The sequence below is a fragment of the Sapajus apella genome, unplaced genomic scaffold (assembly GCF_009761245.1).
Source record: "Sapajus apella isolate SASKATOON/1434 unplaced genomic scaffold, GSC_monkey_1.0 scaffold4, whole genome shotgun sequence".
NCBI classification, from domain to species: Eukaryota; Metazoa; Chordata; class Mammalia; order Primates; family Cebidae; genus Sapajus; species Sapajus apella.
Genome location: NW_022436944.1, coordinates 56,391,039 through 56,411,234, shown reverse-complemented (window position 1 = coordinate 56,411,234; position 20,196 = coordinate 56,391,039). Strand labels below are relative to the sequence as shown.

Genomic DNA, 20,196 nt, shown 5'->3' with positions numbered 1-20,196 from the left:
TCAATGCCTGTTCATCCTTTGCTTTTGCCATTTTTCAAACAATAGGAAATGATGTTAAAAGTGATGATAATTTTCTTAAAAAGCATTTTTGACTTTAGAATGCTTCCTTGTATTTAAAGCCTCCCTTAGGATGTTTTGTACTATTAATTCATATTACTATAACTGATTACGAATTTTGTTGTTTAAAAGAAAAATAAATATGTAGTTTTGAATATACATACAGTTACAGTTTTGCAATACTTTATACTAGGAAAGAGTTGGAGGAAGAATATTTTTTAATTCAACTGGATTAGCTTTCATGTTTAATAATTTTTTCTTTATAATAGTGTTGGATTTTTAATAACCTCAAATGTTACTTCTTCTCTTCTTTATATTTCTGAATTTGGAAACAAACCAACTTTCATGTTTTGCTGAAACCCAGAGTGATATGTTCAAGGATAGATCATCAAGACTTTCATCATTAGTATGTAGTGCATGACTTTGTGTTACATGTGGAGTTTTACTTTATAAACATCTGTTGATGCTAATTATAGAATAGGACTAACTTTCATGGCTTCATTATGAACTTTTGGGGAAAATGTGTGACTAAGAAAGCAAAAAACCTAATGTTTTGTGGTTGTGGCATGAATAGTAATTTTTCAGAATCAGATACAAGTTATTCTTCTCTATTGAGGACTAGGATTGGTAGTAATATCCTTTTTTTTTTTTTTTTTTTTTTTTTTTTTTTTGTTTTTTTTTTTTAATTTTAGAGATGGGGTCCCTCTCTGTCAACCAGGCTGGAGTGCAGTGATGCAATCATAGCTTACTGACTGCAGCCTTGAACTCCTGGGGTCCTCCCACCTCAGCCTTCTGAGTAGCGAGTACTATAAAGATGTGCCACCATGCCCAGCTAATTATTATATTTTTTGTAGAGATGGGGTTTTGCTATGCTGCCCAGGCTGGTTTCAAACTTTTGGTCTCAAGTGATCCTCCCACCTTGGCCTCCAAAATGCTGGGATTACAAGTGTGAACTACCATGCCCAGCTGCTAGTAGTATATCTTTTCTTAAACTATATCCCAGTCTGAGTGACAGAGCAAGACCCTGTTTCTATTGAAAAATTAAAAAAAAAAAGAAGTCAGAGGGACTCAAGTGTGGTGTGAAGCTCTCCACAAATATCCTGCCTGGCTCAAAGTCATAATCAAGTTTTCTTTAGCTGGCCAGACACACAGATGCTTGGCACAGAGGGAGGTGACAGAGGAATGCAGATGTGTAGACAGGCCAGGTAGCCTAGCTAGTAAAGTGCAGTGAATCGTGTACTAACCTTTGGGAAATAAATTGCATGTAAACTGTTGTGTTTCTTATAGAGACCTTTGTGTTTTTTTCAAGATGAATTTTATTAAATTATTTTCATAACTTCACTACGCAGTCATTAAAGTTAACTTGAAACATTTACTTCCAGAATCATTCTTATAGTCACTCTCATGGAATGAAGAAGAGGTCTTCTGGTTCTCATAGAGACCCACTGGTTAGTTCTGTTGTGTCTCATGTCACAGTTCATAGAGTACTATTAGGAAACTTAAGAATTATGATTGCTTTGGTGTGCTACTAAGGCATTACTGAAACTTGATAATCTGTTGAAACATGATGTATTAGAAATTTAAAAAATAATTTTGCTTTCATTTGCAAGTTTTAATCTTAAGTTAACATATGCAAATCCTGGCAGCCAGAGTTAGGAATATGTCACAAGAAGCTCATTAACAAGTATTTTCATTTATGAATTGTCCTTTCGAATATACCTCAAGAATAGGTTTAGTGAGATTTTCATCTTTATTTTGGAATTCAGATTGATTTAGTTGTGGTATTATGGGCAGTAACTAAACTCACAAATAGGTTTCATTCTAAAAGTTTGTGTTTTGGGAACTTGGAATGCATTTTCTGGTTTTTGCAGTAAATATGTAATGGCAAAGTTCCCATGCTAGCTTGCTGAAAACTCATTAAACTATAATGTAATTAAACTGCAGAATTAATATACTCTCTATTTTAGCCACCTTGCTAACAACATTTCTTTTTTCTTTTTCTTTTATTTTTTTTGAGACAAAGTCTCACTCTGTCTCTTAGGCTGGAGTGGGTGGTGAGATCTGGGCTCAGTGCAACCTTCACCTCCCGGGTTCAAGTGATTCTCCTGCCTCAGCCTCTTAAGTAGCTGGGATTACAGGCGTGTGCCACCATGCCTGGCTAATTTTTGTATTTTTGTAGAGACAGGATTTTGCCATGTTGTCCAGATGATCCACCCACCTCAGCCTCCCAAAGTGCTGGGATTACAGGCGTAAGCCACAGTGTCCGGCCACTAAACAAATTTCTGTGAGGAAAATAATGTCTCCACAATGCTCACTTAGTACATCAGGAACACCCATTTTCTATTAGGCTGCAACAATACTAGCAAAGGAAGTGCAATCTCAACTCTTTGCTACTTTAAGGTTCCCGTGGGTTGGGTTGGGAGAGGATTGGAAGGCTTTGGTTGGTACACGGGAGGAGAGAAGGGAGAACGTAATGGGGAGAACGTTAATGAGAGGCCCTGGAAGGTAGGATCTTGGAATCTCCAGGGAAAGGTGAGCCTTAGTGCCTAGTTGAGGGTGTAAGTGGGGAGTGAGAAGTGGTGTGGGACGGCAGGGCCAGGAATGGTAGGGGTGGTGTGGGACTAGGGGCATCCTCAACTTCAGTGTCAACACTGGTGGAGTCTTTAAGTCAGAGATTGCCTAAATTTGCTTAACCTTGAGTAAAAAAGATGGCTAGAAAAGTTGGGAAGGGAATTTTATAGATGGTTTTCTCTTACTCAGTTAGCTGTAATGTATACTATTATTGCTTATTATGTGCGTTGTATTGAAAATGAACCTGCCATCGGTGTTTTAGATCAAACCAAATTTATTATACTCTCTCTCTCTTTTTTTATTTTTATTTTTATTTTTTGAGATGGAGTCTTCGCTCTGCTACCCAGGCTGGAGTGCAGTGGCGCCATCTCGGCTCAATGCAGTCTCAGCCTCCTGGGTTCAAGCAATTCTCCTGCCTCAGCTTCCCGAGTATCTGGGACTACAGGTGCAAGCCACCATGCCCAGCTAATTTTTATATTTTTAGTGGAAACGGGTTTCACCATCTTGGCCAGGATGGTCTCGATCTCTTGACCTCATATGATCCACCCACCTTGGCCTCGCAAAGTGCTGGGATTACAGGTATGAGCCACCGTGCCCAGCCTGTACTCTCTCTTTCTGTTTCGTAATTTAATTTGTCAGTTTATTTTGAAAAGGAATGGGACTAGGAAATGTTTGGAACCAAATACAAAGCTCCTTAATCACTTCTGTGGCTTTAAAGATGGATTATAAAACTGGTAATTATTCAGTTGTCCAGGGGTGTTCAAGGACGTTCTCAAGTATGGTGTGAGAATAAATTGTTTCCCTTCCATTTTGTCTGAGGATTTATTGTCTTGTTTTTAAATTTAAAAAGTGATGTCTTTGTTTGAAAACAAATTGTATCCCAGTGTTTTGAGGGGCTTGAAATAATTGTTACTTTGACTTAAAGTGATCCAATGATTTTAAAACCTTATTTTGGAGAAGAAGGGATTTGGCAATATCAGATTTTGCCTTTGTGTGTTCACTTTGTATGTTGTTAGGTGGTTAACATTTAACCTGAGAAAAATGTGTATAATTTTGCTTTTTGCAGAGTGGCCTCTTCTTTGACCAGAGAAACTATAGCAGTCTTAGACATAGCAAACCCACCTCTGCCTACTACACTCGGGTTTGTCCAAAGTCTTTTTTGGCTTTATGTGTTTGATTTACTTTTAACATATTTCTAATCTCCCCATTTTACATTTTGACTAGCTGTAACTAATCTGTGAACGGCTATGTATATACTAATTTTTGGTAAATGAATTTATATAGTCTGTGAGAGTCTCTTTAAACAGTGGGAACTATTGAATCACCATCTTTATAAATCAGTACCATTAAAATTGTTTTTAATGAAAATGTTTAAATGTACAAAAAACATTCAAAGAATTATGTAGTGAACATCACATACCTATCATTTAGATTATACAATTCATTGTATTTCCTTTATCATGTAGCTATCTATTTGTCCTTCTAACGATCGATCGATTCATCTTAGTTTTTGATACATTTCAAAATAAGTTGCAAGCATCAGTTTACTTCAGAGTGGGTATACCCTTTTAAAAAAGCTTACATATAAAAATGTAAACTACACATGGGATCTGAGGAATATAATTATGTAATGTTAGAATCTCTTGTTTTTTTTTTAACAGGCATTTAACACATCATGCATGTAAGACACATTAAATGTATGGCACACAGTACATTTAAAATAATGTTGTTTAAAAAACCTGCACACACAATTTAAGTACTCTTACTTTCATCCTGATTGGGTTTGGTGAAAAAGAACTTGAAAAGTATGTCCTCAGATGACATCAGGAAAACGAAGATTTAATTCCTTTAAAAACATGCTGTGCCCTTTTAGTGCATGGCCTCATTGACTAGTACAATCTGTCTCATTCAGCTAAAGCCCTTTGTCCATAGCCTGTTTTGAACAACAGTTTTTCTAATCAATTTGGAAAAAAGTGTTTGTTGTGATAACTTGGAGCTTATTTATCTCGTTCTCCAAAAATCAGTCTAAGCCAATTAGGAGTCGGTCATAAAATCGCTGAAAATATCCTAGGAGCTGGGTGAGTGGGATGTGGCCACTGTTTGCCACACTTCCGGTGCCACGGCTCTCTTTTCCTCAGTGTTTTCTTACTTGCCATTGCATATCCTAACAATAATGCTCCAAGACCACCAGTAGGACATAAACATGTTTATAATTTATAGAAAACTGTTCCAACTGTTTTTCTTTCTTATCTCTTAAAATTGATATTCAGAACAATTGCTAATGACTAAAGGTTTTCTTCTTGTGTTTTCTTAACTACCTTAAACACTCAGGAATTGCTAATGAATTATGGAGTATAAAATCATAAACTTAAGTCCTCTGTATTCATGATGGTGAGACCAATTCATCTTTGCTTTGGTTTTTGCTTATTTATTTTGTTTTTGTCTCTTAGCAGTCTTCTTCCCTGTACAGTGACCCTCTGGCAACATCTAAGAGTGACAGGGTTAGTACTTTCTGAGGAATGTTCTGCCTTTAGAGCTGCCAGTTGCTTTTCTTCGGGTTTAATAATGCACTTTTTTCATAGGCCTCTCCTGCAAATTCTGGTCTGCTGAGAAGTGCCAGTCTGGTTTGTGTTTTCTTCTTCCAGTGTGTGCACTGCTGGTGGGGTGTCTGTCATGGTGCTAACTCTATGGCTTGACAGCGTTTCTCCAAGATAGTTAAGGACACATGACTTTAATGTCATGTATTGCAGAATGTGCTGACTATGCTTAAAATATAAAACTTAAGGGTATTAAAAATGAGCATATTCCCTTTATAGAGGGCTGTTGGTAGCCCTTGCTTAGAATCAGTTTTTTATAGAGAAGATAGATTTGCTTGAGTCCCATCACGCTCACGTACTTCTGTGAGACGGCTGCTTACAGAAAGGATGCTGTTTTTCTTTGGGACAGTTATGATCTTAGCCTCTGATACTAGGTTCTAATAAAGCAAGCTGACTGGAAAAGTAAAAGCAATAGCTCTGTGTAATGTGTGAGCTGGGAATTTGTTGCTTTCAAGCTGTTGTTTGTTGTGTGGTGACCTGTTCTAGTGGACTGCGATCCTGATGTTTTATAACTTAATTTTATTGTTGTAGTGGGCTAAATGCTCATTTCCCTCAGTTTCCTTTCCTGCTCTATTTCCTTTTTTGAGAAAATAAATTTATACATGTTAATTCTCCCAGTTTCATAACATAATGGTGAAAGAAAATACTGTAACCAGGGATGTTTTTTAAAAAATGAAGTGTAAAGTTGATAGCAATTTATGCACATATAAACGAGTATTACCGCCTTCAGAGTTTTCATTTTGGGAGGCTGTACACTTATGCCATTCTCCAAAACTTTTTTGGTACCAAATATTGCAAAAACATTGTCATTTTCAAAACAACCTTGATGTTAAATAGCTAAGTGATATTTCCTTTGTTCCTTAGGCATCATTGTACAATGGTGGATTATATAACCCTTATGGTTCTCGAACTGTAAGTCCAAATAGGGGAAGGTGGTGAAGAGGAGGGAGATGTAGGTGGGCACAGCTTACTTTCAAAGAAAAAGTCAAAAATGAAAAATATCCAAAGAATAAGTCATTTAATCTGACCTGTAATTACTCTCTGCATTCAGCTAGCCAGTTGTGACTCACCCCAGCAGTGATACAATGCCTGCTGGAAATCATAGCTTCAAGTATTCGGGAAATATATAGAAAACCACTCTTCTTGTTCATTAGTTCCTCCTGAAGAAGTTCTGAACAGCACTTCTCAGGGCATCCCCTTCCTCTTTTCTCCCTCTATCCAAGGGCTGGTGGATCTTGAGGGTGGGGATGAGGTAGAGTTCTAGAACCACAGGATAACAGTAACCTTTATCCTGAGAACCAGGGACAAGTTAGGTCCATGATCACTAATGTATTCTGATTAGAAAAAGGAGGTGATCATTGTTGTAAAACCTTTCTTCTTGGAAACTTTATAGCCATCTGAATGCAGTTATTACTCATCAAGAACAAGTTCAGCCCGAAGCAGTCCAGTGGTGAGCTGTCTAGTCTCTGCATGCTTTGTAGAAACTTTTGATTGTTGCGTTAATCTGTACTCACCGTTTAGAATATTGAGGATATGGTGTGATTCACTTTGTTGTGCATGGATTTTGGTGCACCCTTAGAACACAAACTCAAGCACTAATTTGTTCTAATAATTGGTGATTTCTCTCTAAATGTGACTTAGCATGTAATTTCTTAAATGAGTCTGCAAACAGTGCCATTAGAATTTTTGAAGTTTTTATATTTAATTTTCATTTGTGTGGAACTTTTTGTTTTTCATTGATGAAAATTCAGTATATAGGTTTCTCCTTTCCATCTTTACTTTGTGCACATTGAGCTGTTTCACCTGCTTGCCAGTACTTCTATCAGTGCAGTGAAAGCAGAAGAAATAAAGCAAGCTGATTTTTAAAAAAATTGTTATACAAAAGACAAAACTGAGACAATTATAATTACCTAATCTTTCTGGAGTATTTTTTTCTTAATTTATAAAAATAACATCAGTTAAGGAAAATCCAAGATTCCCCAGACCCCTCCTTCTCCATTTTCATACCCCAAATGTAACCTCTGTTCTTCAGTAACATTTCAGAGAGATTTTATGCATATATGAGTGCTCTTTATTTTGAGTGCCAATGGGTTCATATACATACTGCTCCTCAATATATTTTCTTTCTTTAAAGTAGCTTTCTGTATCAGCACCTATAGAGTTATTTCATTCTTTTTTTAAATAAAAATTTTAAACAAGTGTGACCCTTGGTGTTTCCACTTCTTGTCTCTTAGAGATAGTTTCATATCAGCACATTCTTTTTAATGGCAATATATTCCGTTAGTGCATAAGATTACATTTTAAAAGTCATTTCACGGTGATGGACATTAGGTTGTCATATGTTTGCTATTATAGACACTTACACAATGAGCATTCTCATCCAGGTATATTTTTGTGTACTTACATGGGTAAATCTGCAATTGTAAAATGATGGGGTCAAAGAGGATATGCATTTAAATTATGATGTAAATTACCATGTTGCCTACCAAAAAGACTGTACTAATTTACATTCCCAATGGCAAATGATGACTTTACAGGCTACCTTGTTATCCTTGATAATGTTAAAACTAGAGAAATAATTGAAGCAGTTTTTTGAAGGTCATCAGAGGTAACTTTGTGGAGTGGAATACGCGAGCTATATGGGTTTTCTTTTATATATACGTTTGTCTCAGTTCTACCATTTCTAGTGGCACTGCTCAAAAATGCTACTGCTATATTTAACAAAAGTTACACAGGGATGTTTAAGAAGATAAGAGCTTTTTTTCACATAAGAAAGTAGTTTACTTTTAACCCACCTTGTAATAAAATTTCAGTTGGCGGCTGGGTGCAGTGGCTCACGCCTGTAATCTCAGCACTTTGGGAGGCTGCAGCAGGCAGATCACGAGGTCAAGAGATCAAGACCATTCTGGTCAACACAGTGAAACCCTGTCTCTACTAAAAATACAAAAATTAGCTGGACATGGTGGCGCGTGCCTGTAGTCGCAGCTACTCGGGAGGCTGAGGCAGGAGAATCGCTTGAACCCGGGAGGTGGAGGTTGTAGTGAGCTGAGATTGCACCATTGCACTCCAGCCTGGGCAACAAGACCAAAACCCCATCTTAAAAAAAAAATAATAATTCACTTGGCAATTATTGGGCCTGGTAGCATTTTTAGTTTCCTGAGTGTGGTGGTCCCTTGCAAATAAAATTGGATTTTATACATACACACACACACTTTTTAAAATTTATATATATATATAAATTTATATATACTGTATATATATAAAATTTATATGTGTGTGTGTGTGTGTGTGTGTGTGTGTGTGTGTGTGTGTGTATTTTGAGACGGGATCTCACTCTGTCGCCTAGAGTCTGGAGTGCAGTGGTGCGATCTTGGCTCACTGCAGCCTCCGCTTCCCAGGTTCAAGCAATTCTCCCACCTCAGTCTCCTAAGTAGGTGGGATTACAGGAACATACCACCATCCTGGCTAATTTTTTTTTTTTTTTTAAGTAGAGATGGGGTTTCATCACGTTGGCCAGGCTGGTCTCGAACTTCTTCTGACCTCAGATGATCTACCCACCTCGGCCTCCCAAAGTGCTGGGAATACAGTCGTGAGCCACTGCACCCAGACCAATTTTAATTTTTATTTAGAGAGGGTAGCTTTCTATGTGGCCCTGGCTAGATTTGAACTCTTGGGCTCAAGTAATCCTCCTGCCTCAGCCTCTTGAGTAGCTGGGACTGCAAATGTGTATTACTGTACCCAGCTTATGTTTTCAGTCAAGTGTAGGGTCTTGTTCTTATAGGCTGGCTAGATCCTATTTCATTTGCAGGTTGGGGTTAGAATAACTATTTTAGTGATGCCAGAATGGTTTCTTAGTGATATTAGAATGGAGATAAAATACACATACTGAAGATGAGTCTTTGGGCAGTAAAGCAGGAAGATGACAGAGCCATGTAGGGTGATATTAGCAACATTTCCACTAGTTGCATAGGAATGAAGAAGGGAAAATAAGAATCATCACTTCATTGTCCTTATTGTAGAAAGTTCTGTTGTTGACTTACATTGTTGTGCTTGAAAATATTCTTTTATTTTCTCTCCCAAGCAAAACATTAAGTATATTTATTGACCTCTGATAGGATCCCAAAGGGCCTAGAGGTTTAAAAAGTATGAAATCCCTAGCTGGTTTCAGTTGGCTTACTTATGCACCTTCCCTTCTTTAATTTTTTGAGACGAGTGTCGCTTTGTCCCTGAGGCTGGAATGCAGTGGTGTGATTTGGGCTCACTGCAACCTCCGCCTCCTGGGTTCCAGCAATTCTCCTGCCTCAGCCTCCCAAGTAGCTGGTATTAACAGGTCCCCAACACCACGCCCAGCTAATCTTTGTATTTTTAGTAGAGGTGGGGTTTTACCATGTTGTTCAGGCTCGTCTTGAACCCCTGACCTCAAGCAATCCACCCGCCTTGGCCTCCCAAAGTGCTGGGATTACAGGCGAGAGTCACTTTACCTTCAATTTAATTTAACTGAAGTAAAATGTAAGGTTTTACTTTATTTGTGCTTTTTGGAAATGTCTCCTCATTTTTAATGGCAGTTTATTATGCCTTATACCAGTTTTTCTGTTAATATGTAAGGGTGCACAATAGTACCAATTATGCTGCTTATATAGATACTTGTATGCATCTCAAAACCTTCCTTCATGTGCCTATAATGAGCTAAGATCATACAAAATTGCATCTTTCATTATCTGCATTTAATATCTATAGTTTACCAACGATGACACCGCAAGCATTGTGTCTTCTGATCGTGCGAGTCGTGGACGAAGGGAGAGTATGGTGAGCATGGTTTGCATGCAAAAATATAAAATGAGTTGTAAGTGACAACAACGTGTGATCACATGAAATCTGTTGGGAAGTGAAATTTCCATTTGACAAAAAGAGCATATTCCTCAAATTTGGTTATATAAGTAATTTGCCTTATAAAATGTGTGGAGAGTGCATCTTGTGGAGTACCTGTTATATTCAAAGCCCCGTGTTAAGTGCTGGGAATTCTGTTTTGAGCCAGACAGACTAGATTTCTGATTTATGGAGCTTATATCCTAGTGAAAGGGATGGAAAATAAGCTAGTAATGAAAGAAACAAAAAGAAAGAAGTGTCAGGGACTGTGAAGAGAACAGATAATATGATAGGGAACACGGCGGGGTCAGTATGTGTGTGGGGTGACCCTTTGGATGGGGTGATTAGAGATGCTTCTCTGTGAAATTGGTCTTTGAGTTGAGACCTGAAATGTCTCAAATGAGGAGCCAGTTGCCTGAAGAGCTGGGAGAAGAGCTTTCTGGGCCTTCTAAGGTAAGGCCTAAGGTGAGGGAGAACTGGGTGTGTTTGGGGAACCAAAAAGAGGCCAGTATAGTTCATTTCCTTCATTATTTTGTCCTACGTTTCCTGGTCTTTGGGAATATAAAAACAGAAAACTGTTAACTGAGAAAAGGTGCAGTAAACACCCTGCAAATAATTCTGCATTCAACATATATATTCTTAACAGTTGTTAGCTATAATGAATTATAAATTTTGAGAATTATAGTAGAGGCTTTAGGTAGATACTATCTTAGAAATGCCTCCGTTTAGGGTGATGAATGTTTTAAACGAGAGATTTGCTAGTCCTCAGGAAGTAAATGTTCTCTGTAGCATAGGACTCTAGTTAAGATGAGTAAAAAAGCTGATTGTAGAGCTGTGAGTTCATTTAGGAACCTCTTTTCTTTTTCATTTTGATGAGTAGGTTATTAATTGCAGCAGTTTCCTCATTTTATTTCTTGATACTTTATCATACATCAAAATTTTAAAAAACCTTTCCCCAATTGACCAGTATTCTTATCTTTTTCTTTCTTCTTTATCTTCTTAACTTTTAAAGCATCTCGTTTTTTTCTGACTGAAAGGTTTCTGCCGCCGATTATTTTAGTCGCTCCGATCGTAAGGGAAGTGTTGTCTCCGAGGTGGATGACATCAGTATCCCAGATTTGTCCAGTGTGAGTGTATTGCATGGGGTGTTTGGTTATATTGTCCTAGGCTTGTGACTAACAGCTAATATGTTAGCTAGTTTATAATAAAAGTGGGAACTTGATTTATTGTATCAAGAAATATTTGTTTGGGCCAGGCACGGTGGTTCCTGCTTGTAATCCCAGCACTTTGGGAGGCTGAAGCAGATAGATCACCTGAGGTCAGGAGTTCAAGACCAGCCTGGCCAACATGGTAAAACCCTGTGTCTACTAAAAATACAAAAAAATTAGCTGGGTGTGGGGGCACACACCTGTAATCCCAGCTACTCTGGAGGATGAGGCAGGAGAATCGCCTGAACCCAGGAGGTGGATGTTGCAGTGAGCTGATATCATGCCACTGCACTTCATCCTGGCCAGCAGAGTGAGACTCCATCTCAAAAAAAAAAAAAGCAAAGAAATAATTGTTTGAACATGTTAACATCAAATACATGTGCTCTGTTTTGGAATGTATTCATTAATATGTCCTTTTTATAAAAAACCTTTTCTCCCTCTGTGAAAATATCTCCACATAGAACTCATCAGCATCTGCAACAATTATCAATATTTTGCCAGTGTTGTTTCATGGATTTCTTTTCCCTTCCCTCTTTTCCCTGAATTATTCTAAAGCAAATCTCACATCCTGTCATTTCCCAATAAATAGTTAAATATGTATCTCTAACTGAACATTTTTCCAGATCTTTTATATCATTATCATAACTAATGAAATAAGTAATTTTTTTATCTTTTTAAAAATTTTTTCATTATTCTTTTCTTAGTAGTGTGAAAACGGAATAAGTAAATCTTTAGTATCATCTAATACCTAGCCCTTATTCAGACATTCGTTATTGGTTTAAAAAATTATTTTTCCTCTTTGGTTTTAGTGAATCTATAAAGTGATAGGTAGACTTTGAAAGTTGAATAATGAAATATACTACTTAGTAAAGTGTCACTAATTTGTACTAACTTGTAAGAATCTGAATTGATTTTAAACATTTGGATTATGGCATTGTTCTGAAGAAGTGTGCCTATCCATTGCTTCCATATTCATCAGGAACCAAATTTAGGAAAGGTTGTCCTTGGGGCATTTGTCTTAATGAGTGAACTCCAGCCAGCAACTTAGGATCTCCCTGCTCATCTCAAAATAACGGCCTGATTTCTCTGTGGCACATCTCCTCTCTTGATGACATTAGTGATGTTTTGTTCATAGACCAAGACTATACCATTTGGAGGGGGTGAGAAGCAGCATCTTCCTTCCTTCCTTCCTTCCTTCCTTCCTTCCTTCCTTCCTTCCTTCCTTCCTTCCTTCCTTCCTTCCTTCCTTCCCTCCCTCCCTCCCTCCCTCCCTCCCTCCCTCCCTCTTTCCCCTCCCTTCCTTTCCTTCCTTCGTTGCCTTCATTTCCTTTCTTTTCTTTCTTTTCTTTTTCTTCTTACTTCAGCCTTCCCAGTAGCTGAGATTACAGGTGTGCGTCATCAGGCCCAGCTAATTTTAATATTTTTTGTAGAGCTGGAGTTTGCTGTGTTGCCCAGGCTGGTCTCAAGCTCCTGACCTCAAGCAGTCCACCTGTCTCAGCCTCCCAAAGTGTTGGGATTACAGGCATGGGCCACCACTCCTGGCCAACATTTCTTAATAGAACAGTTAGACATTCATTTTTAAATGAATAAATAATTATTTATAATTAGCATTTCACTGATCATATTTAAATAGCTATTTCTGAACTATTTTAATTCTAGAAGATAATTTCATTTTTGGTCCTTAAATATTCCAGATCATTGGTTCTCAAATCTGGCTATGCAACAGTATCATCTTGGTGTGGGTCAAATGAGTAACTCTCTCTGCATACAAAGTTAGAACACTGGATTCCAAGTCATTCCCCTGAAATATTGCCCTTTTTAAGTTGCCTAGTAATCCCTTCTCTGTGCCCCCACCCCCATAGTATAGATAAGTAAATTTATTGTTTACATCTGTTCTCTTAAAAACTGAATTCTGTCAGCCTCTTAATTTATAATGTCTGAATTAATAGTTATGTTTTTCTTATATTTCTTTTGTGGTGATTCACTTTAGTAATTACATATAAGTGAAAACACTGAAAGATTAAAAAACCTCCCCCTTCCCCTACTAGTTAAATATAACTCTTTAACATAAGCAAAAGGTTTTCTAGAGCAGGGATTTACAAATCTGGCTAGCCCCCTGTTATTTTACAGTCTTCAAGCCACTGGTTTATTTATACGTATGTGTGTATACACAACAGACACACACATTTATATATACATATATGTGTGTATGTGTACATATATAAATATATATATTTTTAAAGACATGGGGTCTTGCTCTGTCTTGCAGACTGGAGTGCAGTGGGGCCATGATAGCTCACTGCAGCCCCAAACTCTTGGACTCAAGTGGTCTTCCTGCCTCAGACTCCCAAAGCGCTGGGATTACAGGCAATGTGTATATTTTTAAATGGTTATATATAAGTACCTTATCCTTAATTTTGCCTCCTGGCAAAGCCTACAATATTTTCTAGACCTCTCTCTGGAGCAAATAACTTTCTCTAGTAGTATTTCTTTTAAAGGGTATGCTGTAGTCCAGCTCATCTTGTAGATGAATACAATGGAGACTTGATGTTAATAGACCCCCTCCCCTCCCACTTTTATAAAAAGATAAGCCGGAAATCTCCATTTCAACATGAAATATTCTGATTTTAAAATATTGGCAATGAATTCAGAATTCTAAAAGACATTTTCTAGTTACTTATTGTGTACTAAGTATGTTTGTAAGCTTATAGTTCATAACTTCTGAGCTAGCAGGTGCTGAGAAAGGGTGCCAGGTCATGATTCTGCAAGCCTATGTAATATTTTTGGTGGCTCTAGACTCTTATTTTCTTCTCCATTGGCTTTTTTTCTGTTTTGTAAGTCAGGCTACAATAAAGGAAACAAATGGAAATGTATTTTAAGTAAAACTGAAATTTTGCCAATTGTTAATAATTAAACCCATTTCTAAATGGAATCCTTAGCCAGTTTGGCAGTAGGAAATTGTTAAAATCGATTGATGTCTTCCTGTCTGTGGTTGAGGAATCAGATATTTTTTCAAACAATTTTTGAGTAGCATTATCGTTAGTATATATATAAATTAGAAGTTAATAAAGGATTAAGATCCAATGACTGCATTAAAGAAACTACACTGTAAATACTTTATTACAGTTTTATACCTTAATATATTAAATATGGTTAATTTTATTCCATTTTAAAAGCTTTTTTTCTGGATCTGGCAGATTCTGGATCATCATTATGAGCATGAGCTTGTCTTTGCATTGCAGCCATGTGGAACTCTTGGCTGTTGGATCCTCTTGGGCTTTTAGAATACCAAGTTTCAGCTAGGTATTTTTCTAAATGGAAGACAGCACATAATATAGTACAAGTCTCAAAAGTGAGAACTGGGCAAGTTAGTGTAGCCAAAATAAGAGACTGTGTCATGGTGGCTTTGGGTAATTTTTGCTGGCTTGACAGTCTCTGAGGTTTGGTGTATGATCAGTTTGTGTTTCGACAATTGGGATCTGTCAGAAGACAGTGAAAGCAATAGAGTCAACATTGTGATATATTAGTTCAGCGATATGACCTCTGAAATGTAAGATTATTCCAGGCTCAGCCTGTTAAAAACTGGGTGAGTTTGGAGGTCATTTTTGTGAGAAGTGGTTATGAGGAGGGATTTCAAATAAACTTAGAAGACTGTTTTAATTTTGAATACTGCTTGCATTTCTCTTTAACACATTGGCAGAAAAGGGTTGGAAAATATTCTGAGGAAAATAAGGCAGTTTATTCAAATATAATATTTATTTCACCTTGAAGAATAATACATTAAATATTGGGCAATGCACTATAGATGAATAAAATAATTTTTTATGGCAATAATTGGCAATATAGTATTTTAAAACAAATTTCAGGCTGGATGTGATGGCTCATGCCTGTAATCCTAGCACTTTGGGAGGCTGAGGTAGGTGAATCACTTGAGGTCAGGAGTTCCAGACCAGCCTGGCCAACATGGTGAAACTCCGTACTTCTAAAAATACAAAAAAATTTAGCCAGGTGTGGTGGTGTGTGCCTGTAATCCCAGTTACTTGGGAGGCTGAGGCAAGGAGAATAGTTTGAACCTGGGAGGCAGAGGCTGCAATGAGCCAAGATCGCGCCATGGAACCCCAGCCTGGGTAACAGAGTGAGACTCTGTCTCAAAAAAAATAAAATTAAAATTAAAAAAAAATCGGCCGGGCGTGGTGGCTCACGCCTATAATCCCAGCACTTTGGGAGGCCGAGGTGGGTGGATCACGAGGTCAAGAGATCGAGACCATCCTGGTCAACAAGGTGAAACCTCGTCTCTACTAAAAATACAAAAAGTAGCTGGGCATGATGGTGTGTGCCTGTAGTCCCAGCTACTCGGGAGGCTGAGGCAGGAGAATTTCTTGAACCCAGGAGGCGGAGGTTGCAGTGAGCCGAGATCGTGCCATTCAACACAAGCTGGGGAAAAAACACTAAACCTCGTCTCCAAAATAAAAAAATAAAAAAAAAAATTAAAAAAAATCATTTCAGTCACTGTCTTTACCTGCTTTGAAACATTTATATGTTGTTTAAAAAATCAAAATGAGGCCTAGAGTGCAGCAAGATGGCTGCCCCCGTGGATCTTGAGTTGAAGAAGGCCTTCATAGAGCTTCAAGCAAAGTTATCGACACTCAGCAGAAGGTGAAGCTGGCAGACATACAGATTGAACAGCTAAACAGAACAAAAAAGCATGCACATCTTACAGAGATCATGACTTTGGTAGATGAGACTAACATGTATGAAGGTGTAGGAAGAATGTTTATTCTTCAGTCCAAGGAAGCAATTTACAATCAACTGTTAGAGAAGCAAAAAAATAGCAGAAGAAAAAATTAAAGAACTAGAACAGAAAAAGTCCTACCTGGAGTGGAGCGTTAAGGAAGCTGAGGACAACATCAGGGAGATGCTGATGGCACAAAGGGCCCAGTAGGGAGCCTCTCGGGGAAGCTCTTCCTCTTGCCTCTCCCATTCATGGTGGGGGCAGAGGAGTCTCTGCAGGGAAACAGCTCCTCCTCTGCCTCATGGCTGCTTCATCTGGATGGCCTGACAACGTCACATTTTCTGCATCACCCTGAGCCCCTTTTGCTTCCCAGCCCTGGAGTTTTTACCCTGGCTTTACCTCCCACCTCGGCCCAGGACACTCTTCCCTCTCAGGGTGTGTGATGAACTCTCAGGAGAGGGAAGATGGGAGCCAGGGCAGATAGGAAGCTCTGCCTGAGCTTTCCACTGGGCATGCCAGCCAGACCAATAAAAAGTGTCCACTCTGCTAAGCCTGCGTTTCTTGAGCTGAGGGATGGAACAGAGGGTTAGAGAGGCAGTGGCCGTCTCCACCTCAGCTCCTGCTCCCTCTGCATTGGAGCCCTTCCTTCCTTGGGGGATGGGCTTTTGCCCTCTTCTCTTTTCCCTTCCTGTACCTTTGACTAACCCCTCAGCTTCCGGGCCTGCATGTAGTAGACAGAAGAGGAAGAAAGAACACTGACATTCACAGCTGAATAAGTGAACAGGATAGCAGTCCCTGGATGGCAGTCTGCCTCAAGATTCCTTTTCCTGGCTTCTCCCATACATTCCAAAAGGAAGTTCAACAGTCAGCAGCACCTCCAAGAGTATCTCCCTCGGGCCAATATCATAAGATGGGCGCCGTAATCCTGAGGCCTCCTAGAGGCTGAGGGCAGCAGTATGCTCCAGCTGGCTCTCCCCAGCCCAGGTGGGCCAATTATTCAATTTTTAAGAATTTCGTTGGAAGCCAGTTGTTAAACACAGCCATTATAATTATGTAAATGTGCAAATTAGGTTCAAAACAAGGACAATAAATATTCAAAACTCAAAAAAAAATCAAAATGAACTAAAATTAGTTTCTTTTTGAGAGTTTTTATAGCAAGAAATAACAGTTGTGTCTAAAAATAGTGTTTATATTATTGATGTAATACTTTCATCATAATAAAGAATATTCATAAACATGAGTGTGGGTAATAAAAAGAACACTAAGAACTTTCAGATATAGGGAAGTTAAGGTGAAGTGATCTGAGTAGAGCCAGAAATGATGTTTCATGTTTTAATAATTAACTGAGAACTGTTTGCAGATCTCGTCTCTAGATTGGGCCTAGAAGGTTTGTGTAGGAGTTGGAATTCTTTTCTTTTTTTTTTTTTTTTTTAATTTTGAGACACAGTCTCGTTCTGTCGCCCAGGCTAGAGTGCAGTGGCGCGATCTCAGCTCACTGCAGCCTCTGCCTCCTGGATTCAAGCGATTCTCCTGCCTCAGCCTCCTGAATAGCTGGGATTACAGGCATGTATCTCCACACCCGGCTAATTTTTTAGTAGAGACAGGGTTTCACCATGTTGGCCAGGATGGTCTCGATCTCCTGACCTTGTGATCTGCCCACCTTGGCCTCCCAAAGTGCTGGGATTACAAGTGTAAGTCACCGCACCTGGCCCCCGAGTTATTTTCATTTAGTTAAATCTCTGTGACTTTTTTCTCCTAATAATTGGAATAGCATATATATATACAGGTAAACAATGTGAACACTGAACTGAAAATTTACAAAACTAAGGATTGGATTTAACTCTGCAACTTTCAGCAAAATCTTTCACCTCTGAATTTCTTTTTCCCTAGCTATAAAAGTCAAGGTCTTGGACTAGACTTTTAAGGTACCTCCTTTCTTGAAGCACTGTCCCAAACAACCTTAAGGCCTATCAGCAGAAGATAGGTTAACTTAATGATCGCAAACTGAGACAACAGGCTGCTATGAAGCTGTTTAAAATAAATGAGGGAAGTCTGTTAGTACAGATGGGGTATGATTTATTCATCCATCCACAAATTTTGAGTCCTTCTATATGCCACACACTATTCTTGGTACTAGGAGTACAGAAAAGAACATACCGATACAGAGCTTACATTATAAAAAGAGAGCAGACAATAAATAAGTGAATAAATACCATAGTGTCAGGGAGTGATAAATGTTATGAAGAAAGATGAAGTACTTTCTCAAATCTCTGAGACTTGGTGTAAGGGGGAAAAGAAGATATAGAACATATATGGGACACTTACTAGAATTTTTTAATGACTTTGAGGTTTGTTGCAATTAAAGAGACTGGTGGTCAGGGTATGGCATGGTAGGGAGAGAGCCCTACTCATACCCTTTTGTGCTGTTTGATTTTTTTGGGGGGGTCACATGTGCATGTATTACTGAAAAAAAAAATCCTTAATGGTGTGAGAGAAAATATTTTGGTGATATATTTAACATGCTTTAGTCCAATCTGAACTTTTTGGCTGAGTGTACTAGTCTTTATCTATGTGTCCTGTGTCCTAACAATGTTTAGAAATAAACTTTTTTCACTTTTGGTTTTATCAGACTTTTCCTTTTAATATGTACATGCTTTTTTTGTATTAACATTTGCAGCGCTAAAACTTAAGTTTATATGTAGCCTTCTTTAATGTGTTTTAAATATCTTAAACAGAAAATTTATCTAAGTTCTAAACTTTTGAGTAAGCATAAACGTAGATTGCTTACTCAGTGTCTTCCTTAGGATAAAAATTAAAGTTGCTGACATTTTGTTTTATGTTAAACTGGAATTTTTATTTCATTTTTAATGTGTTTATTTTTAGGCTTCAAACATCACTGAACTTGGAAAACTCAAATTGAGATCACTTTTTTTCTCCTAAAAAAAAAATCAGCTTGCTAAGCATCTTTCCTGATTTTTATCTTTGTTCTTTTCTAGTTGGATGAAAAATCTGACAAACAGTATGCTGAAAATTATACAAGAGTGAGTATATAAATTCCTGAGGGAAATTATCAAGGTCAATTAAACTTGTTATCTGTGACTTGTTCATTATTTATTTTACAACAGTTGGTCTGATGTAGCTGCTCTTCCTCTCTTCATCTATTTCCTGTCCTTGACCCTCCAAAATTCCTTCGAAGTTAGATCATGTGAGGCCCTGGGAAGAAAAAACGCACTGCATTTTATTTCTTTGAATGTCACCTCTTTAGCTTTTATCTGCTTTTCTGATTTTCATTCCTCTAGAAATTGATCCTCAGAAGAAGCCAATAAACACTGAATATGAAGTTTCTTTAGGAATGGTAGTGACAAACTCTGAGACTTTGTTTTCTTTTATATATAAATTGTTTCTTGAAGTAAAATACTCCTTTCTAGGATTTGCTTTGTGTTAAAGTCTCTTTCTTCTGAAAGTATTTTTAGAAAGTCAGTTAGGGAAATGATTTATCAGAATTAATTTTATGCTATACCCAAGAAAGATAAATTAGCTCTGTCCAGTAGAAATATAATGCAAACCACAAATCTGAACTTATATGTAAGTTTAAATTTTCTGGTAGCCACATTTAAAAAGTAAAAAGAAACAGGTAAAATTAATTTAGGTAATATATTTTATTTAATCCACATATCCAAACTATTTCAACATATAATCAATATAAAATTACTAGGCCGGACTCGGTAGCTCACACCTACCCAACACTTTGGGAGGCCAAGGTGGATGGATCACTTGAGGTCTGGAGTTCGAGACCAGCCTGACCAACATGATGAAACCCTGTCTCTACTAAAAATGCAAAAAAAAATAGCCAGGCATGGTGTTCCATGCCTGTAGTCACAGCAACTCCTCAGTCTGGGAGGCTAAGGCAGGAGAACTGCTTGAACCTGGGAGGTGGATGTTGCAGTGAGCCGAGATCTTGCCACTGCACTCCAGCCTGGGCAACAGAGCGAGACTCCAACTCAAAAAAAAAAAAAAAAAGAAAGAAAGAAAGAAACAAAACTAATAAATATAAAATTATTAATGAGATATATTTTATTCTTTTTTCTACACTAAACCTTTAAAATCTGGTATGCATCCTATACTCAACTCTCAATTTGGACTAACCACATTTCAAGTGCTCAGT

General features: G+C 37.9%; 1 protein-coding gene and 1 pseudogene across 31 annotated transcripts in view; both read left to right on the top strand.

The window, feature by feature from the left end:
- Window positions 1-20,196, top strand: part of LRRFIP2 (LRR binding FLII interacting protein 2) — a 131,647-nt gene that overhangs the window by 67,958 nt on the left and 43,493 nt on the right. For 12 of the 30 annotated variants that reach the window (XM_032270010.1, XM_032270001.1, XM_032270122.1 and 9 more), the window contains 10 exons: window positions 422-463; window positions 1,440-1,505; window positions 3,695-3,769; window positions 5,079-5,129; window positions 5,211-5,252; window positions 6,090-6,137; window positions 6,619-6,675; window positions 9,963-10,031; window positions 11,129-11,218; window positions 19,028-19,072. In XM_032270010.1, coding sequence (XP_032125901.1) covers window positions 422-463; window positions 1,440-1,505; window positions 3,695-3,769; window positions 5,079-5,129; window positions 5,211-5,252; window positions 6,090-6,137; window positions 6,619-6,675; window positions 9,963-10,031; window positions 11,129-11,218; window positions 19,028-19,072 — 585 coding nt within the window. The remainder of the gene's footprint in view (window positions 1-421; window positions 464-1,439; window positions 1,506-3,694; window positions 3,770-5,078; window positions 5,130-5,210; window positions 5,253-6,089; window positions 6,138-6,618; window positions 6,676-9,962; window positions 10,032-11,128; window positions 11,219-19,027; window positions 19,073-20,196) is intronic. The other 18 variants (XM_032270108.1, XM_032270090.1, XM_032270078.1 and 15 more) reach the window with 7 other exon arrangements.
- LOC116544041 lies at window positions 15,769-17,287 on the top strand (annotated as a pseudogene). The gene has a single exon (XR_004265789.1). The product of XR_004265789.1 is annotated as a prefoldin subunit 1 pseudogene (transcript).